At 42.2% G+C, this 9078-nt stretch overlaps 1 protein-coding gene across 1 annotated transcript; it reads left to right on the forward strand.

Moving 5' to 3' along the window:
• The first annotated feature begins 3852 nt into the window (after positions 1 to 3852).
• Positions 3853 to 7162, forward strand: LOC127102513 (flocculation protein FLO11-like). The gene is made up of 5 exons (XM_051039879.1): positions 3853 to 3984; positions 5447 to 5578; positions 6089 to 6160; positions 6410 to 6736; positions 6812 to 7162. Exons 1-5 carry the CDS (start codon positions 3853 to 3855, stop codon positions 7160 to 7162), a joined length of 1014 nt encoding a protein of 337 aa, XP_050895836.1.
• The last annotated feature ends 1916 nt before the right edge of the window (positions 7163 to 9078 follow it).

Below are 9078 nucleotides of genomic sequence, written 5' to 3' on the forward strand. Positions count from 1 at the left end.
TCCAAACACAAAATGTAAATAATTTGTACATTCTCTTCTCATCTCTTCAATCATGTTTGCACAAACAATTTTTTCACAAAAAACAACAACCTTCACAACAAGTATGAAAAGGGCTCCCTAGGAGTACCTAGGATGTTTTGGGTGCCTAACACCTTCCCATTGCATAACCAACCCCCTTACCCAGATCTCTGTTTCTTTTACTAGTTTTTGTTAAAACTTTTAGGTTTTTGTTCGCTTTCTAACCATTCCTTTGGATAAATAGAAGTGCGGTGGCGACTCGACTTGTATGATTTAGCTTGGATTTAGTCAATATCTCTAATGGTAACGAATACCCCGCTACACACCTCTCCAGATCAAAATCCTTTGATGGAGCAAAGATGGTACCGCTCCAATCCCATGAATCCACTCACGACCCATGAGTAGATTGTAATTGGCCCTTGATGTTATGACCATGAACATAGTTGGCCTTGTAATAGACCCAATTGTTAGGTCAACCTGAATTACTCCCAGAGTATGGCCAATTTTTCCTTCATAATTCGATAACACCATATTATGTGGTTTCAGGTCAGTGTCGAATTTACCAATCCTTTTTAACTTGAACTACGACATTAAGTTAGTTGTCTTCCCACTATCTAGTAGAATCGTGTGGACTAAAACATCTTCCACCTTTCCTCTGGTAAAGAAAGGTTTTTAATGGTTTTTCATTCCTTCGTTCGGCCTTTTGAATAATGTGTTTTGCTGCTCAACACAGCTGTTATTCATCACATAATAACACATTGGCATGTGTTTCGCTATTTCTACTTCGTCTATCTCTTCAGTCTCTTCAACCTCTGTTACTTGATCATATTCTATAGGTAACACAGAGACCATGTTGCAATTGATGTTCAGATATGATTCTGATCTCGAGTCAACGTCATCAGTTAAACCTGTTGTTTCGTCACCTAGAACTCTTTTCGGTAAGCAATGGCATATCCTCGACCGAACTCGAAGCTTCTCCATTTCTCCTGACCTTGGCCCTATTTTTTAGTGGGCCTCACCCATTTGTCCCTAGGGGCATCAACAAAGGGCTTTAATGAGGCTTTCCTGTTCGTGTGGAGATTTAGGCCTCCCCGTTGTTGTCTTCAAGGGATTTCCCGTTTGTGGAAGAGATACTGGTTCCAAGCGTCCTTCTAGTTGCCCCTGTGACGGGAAATTTGAAATTTATCTATATTCTTAGCAGCGGAACTGCACCTTGGCCATAACACCACTTCAGACTTCTTCCTCTGGTAGCGGTGGAGAAATTCTACTAAGCTTTCATCCTTCTTAGGATAAGCAACCTTCACTTGATCTTCACTTCGTCGGGTGCTTTCCTCATCTGCCCTCATGTTAGCATTTTCACCCAGTTCGACCGTGTTGACTTGCATGTTGGGACCATCAGCAATCCTAATCTTCTGCAATCTGACTCTAAGGCCTTTAGTAGCCTCAGTCATTTCGACATCTTGTTTGAAACCCTCAACAGTTCCAACCATAGGGCCCTTGTTATGAAGGCCTTCAGTAGCCTCGATCATATTGACATCGACAAGTTCAACATAATGGGCATCTACCACTTGCAAGAGATATGAGTCAATCTTCATCTAGGACTTTCCCTTGTCACCGAACTTCAACCTTTAGTCCTTAATAGCATTCCGCACAACATCCTTGAAAATAAAACATTGTGAGGTTTTACAGCCTAAAAAATTATGATATTGCAAAACCCTTGTTTTTTCTGTTGTTCTAACTGTGGTGTTTTAGCATCGGGTGACACTATCATTTGACCATCTTTGACTAGCAAATCAAATATCTCATCACACTTCGTCACGCCGAAGGTGTATGTTCTCTTAGGGAACTTATCATTCTTTTCTGTTTCAACAGGGTTTTTCCCGTTGGAAGGTGCAAGAACCTTGCATGAGTAAGGTGGCCCTTGTTTCAAATCAGCCAAATCAATTTCACTTTCGTCAAAACCTATAGTATTACTATATATCTCCTGACTATCCTCATCCATTTCAAAGTACGCTACATATTCCCTTTTGTTGTTCTTATTTGCCCTAGCCTTTTCAGCTTTTAAACACTTTACGTGTCGAACTCGGTCCGCTAATTAGGCTATATCTCTTAAATATTGGGTGTCAAGCTTCTTCCTAATGGAATAATCTAAACTACCTGCAGTCATTTCGACTAGTTCATGTTCGGGCACTTGTGTGAAACACCTTGCCTTCAACAACCAGAACTTATTTAGATAATCATCTATTGGCTCACTAAACTTATGCTTAATACTACTGAATTCCTTCAAACTGATCTTAGACTGTCCCATATAAAACTGTTCATGGAACAATCTTTCCAAACGAGTCCAATCATGGATAGAGTTTGCTAGGAGTGTGGTGAACTAAGTGAAAGCATTTTTCATGAGGGAACTTATTTACTGTAGAAATTGGTAAACAATCGTTGCTCCTCCCTAAGCCTAAAACTAAGGGTTACTTGCAGGATCGACCAGTTGATCCTAAGACATGTGCTAATGTAACTGGGTAACTCGTTCAATTCGAAGGACTATGAACTTTGTGAGAAACGGCTTCTGACAAAATATTGAACAAGCAAAGGTTTTTCCACACAAAATGATGACGCTATAGACTATGGGTGACTCGTGACCGACAACACTATAACATTCAAAAGACATACACAACGAACACGTTTTTGGTGAGTTCTATTATCATAATAGAATTAGTGTCGACGGCGTAGACGACAACATAAAAGGACAATTCAAACGTAAACGGAATTAAAACAAAGTGTTCAACGAGAACAATTGAAAAATAGGGAAATTGCATTGAAGTAAATGTGGTGATTCACGTACATAGCACTCTTGAAAACTCTTGCTTCCTCGCGCTGGGAATGTGATGTTTTTTACAAGTGATTTTGGTACAAAGTGAACACCCTGGTGTCCTCTGTGGGACTCTCTATTTATAATAAACTAAAGAGATTTTCTACAAGCAAAACTACCCAAGAAATAACTGTCTGTAGATAGACGTCGTGCTACACGATCTAAAAACTGCTTCATATCTTTGGCGCTCATTCTCCTTGTAATTGCTAATCATTTTGAATTTCAAACTTCTCCCGCTCAGGTATTTATGTCGACACCATCCCTGATGTGTCCGATACAATCAAGAACTTCTTAAGTCCCAATATCTGGTTTAGTCGACAGAACGGATTTCGACCCAACTTCTTTCTTCCGTCGATTTCATCTTCTGGTAACTTGTGGTTTTCCCAGCTCCTGCTTATCTTGGACTCAGCTTTCCTTTCAAACATCCCCTTGGTGAGGTATAATCCTTAAATCCATAAGGCGCTTTCATTAATTACGCCTTCAACATGCCTTACTAATTTCTTGTGATAACAAAATGCCCCCAGAGATGCCATTTTCGAATGTTGACTTTTTATGAGATAATGGCATCTTTGAGATGTCGAATTGCTCCTTACCGTTTCCACTTCTACTTGGTGGTACAACTGTTTGTCCCACGCCGCTGACGTCATCTAATCATGACAAACATCTCCTTTTTCTCGCGAGACTCGCAAAATCACGTCTCCATCACTTCACGTCTTTATGAAGGAGACGTGTCTCCACCCATGACTGCCCCTTCGCCTCCACGTGTCTACAGATGTGGGAACATGGGCACATGTATCAGAAAAAAGAAAATCAAATGTCCATTTTTCCTTTTCCTAGGGTTTAAACTCTTATAAAACCCTTGTTTCTTCTTCTTCTTTCTTTTTTTCTCTCTTCATCTTTTCCCTCTACTTCAGCAAACAAAAACGAACAAAACTCCTTTCTTCTTCAAACCTTCAACTTCTTCCATGGCCAGTTCAAACAAAAACAAAACACTCCCCTTCGCTGTGAAGCTCACACAACTACTCGCCATTGATGGTAAGGAATATGTTCCTGAACCTCCTTTCGCTGAAGAAAAAGCCAAAATCTGGCGTTCTCAGGTATTAATCTCTTTCTCCCTATGTAACAAACCTCTAGTATTCTTAGGTCCACTCCCAGAGAATCGTCAACCTGAGATAACTCAGCAAAATTCATTTTTTCCTACCAGTCATCTTTCTGAACCACTAGTTTCTTCTCAAAAACCTTTCTCCCTCCATTATGTCGAAAGGAACTTTAGAACTGCTCCTCCCAAGAACTGCCCTAAGTTTTGCGCTTGGATTGATCGTTTAGAGGCAGAGAAAATTAACCATTGGAAACGAATAGGTATATATACCCTTTTGCATATTCCCGTAGTGGCCCCCCTCAATCCTGTGGCATGTTGCTGGCTGCCTCCAATTCTGGGAAAGTTCGACCAACTCCTTTCATACAAAGTGTGGCATGATTACGCCGACGCTTTTAGATATTGTTGTCATTACATGCCTAAAACCGATCGGCGAAGTCTTCGACTGCGAAGCCGTAGCACCAGTCTCTCTAAGGTTTGACGTTAGTGATTCCCGCAAACCGACATACAATAACTTCATTGATCATCATGCTACATCTTCGGGCCCTGTGACCACTGAAGAACATGTAGCCTTTCTAACTCTTTGGCTGTCTCACTTTGTGTTCTGCTCTAGATCAATGCAGATAGCTAAACACTTTGCTCTCCTGGCAACTCAGCTACACCAAGAGTGTGACATTGCTCTTGGCCAATTGATACTAGCCTCTCTTTACGACTCTTTAACTGAGGTCGTCTGCCAAATCAAACTCCTTGACCCTGAGAACTCAAAAAAGAAGAATGTCTTGGCTCATGGTCCCTTCTGGTTCCTACAATTGTGGCTCAACGCCACTTTTTCTAAAGATATAACGTCTCATGGGATGAGAAGGGTCGCGTGTCCCCCAGAAGAGCAACACCTTCTTTGGAAACAATTGATCCCTCTGACCCCCATCGACAAAACCTTTCTTGATGTCAAGGTGTTTCCCCTTTTGTTTGACATTATGTTAATTCGCACCGACTTTCACCCCTCAATGGCTCCTTTCAGTAGTCGGACTGAAGGTCCTGAATGGCTCACCAGGGCTTTCCCTCCGGCTGAATATGAACACAAGAATGAAACTTTTGTTATCTAGAGACGCTTTCTGGTCCCCCAGTTTCTGTCGGCTGTAATATCTGGCGTCAACCCTGGACAAGTTGCTTACCAACCCAACTTGGTAGCCAGACAGTTTGAACTTTGTCAGTTTGTTCCCAAGTCCCTGTTTTCTTCTCTCGACATACTCACAAACATCCTTTGTGATAAACCCTGGAGTGTGGTCAAAGAAGATGTTAAGGCCCTTTGGGAAAAACGACCAAGGCTCCATTCCATCCCGTTTCAACAAGCCTTCCTCTGCACCAAAGAATTTGATGATTGGTGGCAATCATATCTTACTGCTTACGTTGGTGCTCCTGAGGCCAAATTATCTGAACTAACTCAGGCTATTGTCCATTTGTAGGCGAAATCGACCAAGTGTAACGCTCTCCATACCAAACAAATTCAAGCTTTCCAGAAATATTTCCGAGTTGTGTATCGACCTAATAATCTTCGTCGGACCATTTCCGAGGCCGCTGCCGAATTAAAGGAGAAGGTAACCGACAGGATCCCAAAGCTTAAAATCCCTGGTTACGCGAAAGACAAGTATCTTTACGCCCTTCATTTCGGAAACATCAGATTCCCTCCTTTGCCATCTAGCCCATTGGCTTTGGCCTTCGGCTCTTCAATTCCAGACTGGTATTTCTTGTCCCTTTTCAGACGTGCAAAATGCTTATAAGAAAAAGGCTGACAGAGTGGTACCGATGAAGCGTTATCTGCCCAACTACTCAGGGCTACTTCATATTGATCCTCAATATATTAGAGTGTGCGATACCACACAAATTGGTAACACTTTTCTGGAAAGCTGGCACCTCTTTTTATTTGGATTTTGTCGCTTACTTGATTTTCCATATTTTATTTACAGCAATCCCCATAGACCCTATGGATCCCGCTTCTATCGACGAACCTATCATTTCGACAGAAAAGACTCAGGTTCAAATCTGGCTGATTTGTTGTTTTCTTTTACTCTGGTATATATTCTTAACTATCATTTCCACTCTTGCAGGCTACTCCTGAGAACTCTTCTGATGATGATGAGCAACCCGTTTCCCGAGTTTTGAAAAAATCCAGTTCTTCGGTATGCAACTATATGCAGCAATCTCATTCAACCCTGTGATTTCTCTAAGAAAAGCAATGCATGGCTTCTAACGTTTTACCTATGTGCAGGGTCAACCACGTTCGACAGATCTGCTTGTCCCTTCCCCTCAGTCCAAGAAATCCAAAAAAACATAAGCGTTCTGCTGCCACAGGACCTGAGGTATTTCTTGTCGGCTTGTCCAGTCTTTTGACTAGAATATCTGCTTATAACCTCTCTTCCTGTCTTCAGTCGACTCCACGGCCGACTCAGCCATCTCCTCAACAATCCCACAAATCCAAAGGCCACCAGGGCCATAAAAGGAAGAAGCATGATTCTCCCTCTAAGGGTGGTGAAGCAAAAAAGAGAAAACAACACATAGGGCTCACGACTCCCCAACCTGAGGTTGGCGCCGCCCCTAGCACTACCGAGGCTCCTTCTTCTCTAGACGCTAACACCATTGTGGTCGACACGTCTATCCTCAATATGGTCTCTGATCCAGCTGTGGGGACTTCAAAACCGACCAACATCCCTGTTGTTGCTATCTTGGAGGACATTGTTCTTCCTACACCGACACAGGTAAACACTTGTTTTACTATCTTTTTCCCTAAATTGCTGGACTTTTTTTACAAACATCCTTTTTCTCTAACACAGGCTGATGCTTCTGGTGAGCAACCTCACCATGTTGTTGACCATACTCCCCTATCGATGACTTCTTCTCCATCTCACCAAGAAACCTCTGTCGACAATGCTGGTGAGTTCACTGACTCCCCTACCCAGACTAGTGATAGTGATTCTGGTTCAGTCACTAGCCCTGCCACGCACACGGATTCCAGTTCGACTAGTTCTGACTCTAGTCTTTCTTCAGCTTCCTTGACTTTGCAGGATTCAAGGGGACAAGGAAATGTTGGCATCACAAAAATCCAGCCTCCTCAAATTGCGCCTCTACCAACTACTTCGTCTTCATCTTCCCAGGCGCTGGCAATAAAGCCTTCTGCTCTATAAGCAATTGCTAGGCTTCGTAGCCTAGTAAGATCACGTGATGCTTCTTCAGATTTTGAACAGTTTCACCAACTCCATTATGAGAAGATGGGTCCTGAAGCGACAAAGGTCAAAGCCCTGATGGACAGGGTTCGTTTCTACGCCTTGAATCCGAATCTATCCCATGTGCTTTTGAGTGAACCTGTTGTCGGCCTAGAACTCTTGCATGTGCTTGCCCAACTCAAGGAGCTTCACCTTTCTAAGTATGCTAAGTGTGTGATGGCCATATTTTAAAAACTTCTAGTTCCCATGTTGCGTCATATCGACAACGTTAGGGAAAATGAACACCAGACTGAAACTACAGAGGCCTTTGTGAAGGAGAAATGGGAACTGGTGACAAAATCCAATGAAGAAGTAACCAAATTGCTGGGAATGATTGAGGAGAAGAAGAAGGAATTGGCCCCCAAACAAACAAGAGCTGCTGAGATACGCCTCCAAATTGATGACCTTCAGCGTCAAATTACTGCTCTGGACAATGAATTGGGGTCAATTACTGAGGAAGAATCCCGCATTGTCGACAAGGTTGTGAAGCCAGCCCAAGATACTATCGAGAAAACCACCACAGATGCCTTGGCCATAGCTGAAGAACTCTCCAAAGTTGAAAAGAAACTTGAACAGCTTAGGGTCCAGGCCGACAACTTTGAACCTCAGTCTCTGCACTACAATCTTGAGCTTCAATCATTTCAGTTTAGATTCGGCACATTTTAGCCATTTTATTTTGATGTAATATTTGAACAATGGCTTTTGCCAACTTTTATGCCACTACTTTATTTTCTAGCACCATGTATGTTTAATTTTCTGTGCTTTTATAGCTGCATAGTTTTCTCCAACCTAATTTATTCGACAGCCATTTATCCTGTCGAAATCTTGACCTCTTAAAGGAGAGGCCTATACTTTTTTAAGTATTTTCCATTTACCCTCAAGATTCGTCTATCTGGTGCCAACTCTTCGACCTCGTAGGCGTTATAAGAGAAAACCTGCAAAACCTTAAACGGTCCTTCCCAATTTGGGGACCATTTGCCCAAGACTCTGTCATTTTTATCCATAGGCAAAATCACTCTCCAAACTAAATCGTTGACAACAAACATTTTGCCCTTCACCTTCTTATTGTAGGCTCTAGTGACTTTTTCTTTCTGCCTTTGTAATGAATCCAAGGCTAACATTCTTTCCTCATCTAACTCGACCAGTTCGTCTGCCATCATGCTCCAATAATCTTCAGAAGGTATTTCATGTTGCCTCTGGATTCTGACTGCATGAACCTGAATCTCTATTGGTAACACTGCATCGTGCCCATATACCAGTCGAAACGGAGTTGTTCCGGTTTCTTCTTTTGGCGACGTTCGACATGCCCACAAAGCTTGATCTAACGTCTTATGCCAATTTCTTGGCTTCTTGCTTACATGTTTCTTTATTAGGCTGATGATCACTTTATTGGCCGCTTCGACTTGGCCATATGCCTGTGCGTAATATGGGGTAGAAGTCAATAATTTGATTCCCGTCTCTTTTGTAAAATCTTGCATCTTTCGACCAGTAAACACTGACCCTTGGTCGGTTATAATTGTTTCTGGGATACCAAATTTGCATATGATGTGACTTTGGACAAAGTCTATCACAACCTCTTGATCCAGATTTGTCAATGCTACGGCTTCGACCCATTTTGTGAAATAGTCGAAACCGACCAAAACATACCTTTGCTGTTTCGACGAAGCTGGTTTTATTTCTCCAATGACATCCAATGCCCACCCTCTAAAAGGCCAGGGCTTCACAATTGTATGCAACTCGCTTGCAGGCATATCTTGTATGCCCCCATGCAATTGGCATTCCTGACAACTTTTAGCAAATTCAATGAAATCTTTCAACATTGAAGGCCAATAAACTTC

The sequence above is a fragment of the Lathyrus oleraceus genome, chromosome 1 (genome assembly GCF_024323335.1).
Source record: "Lathyrus oleraceus cultivar Zhongwan6 chromosome 1, CAAS_Psat_ZW6_1.0, whole genome shotgun sequence".
Classification (NCBI taxonomy): domain Eukaryota; kingdom Viridiplantae; phylum Streptophyta; class Magnoliopsida; order Fabales; family Fabaceae; genus Lathyrus; species Lathyrus oleraceus.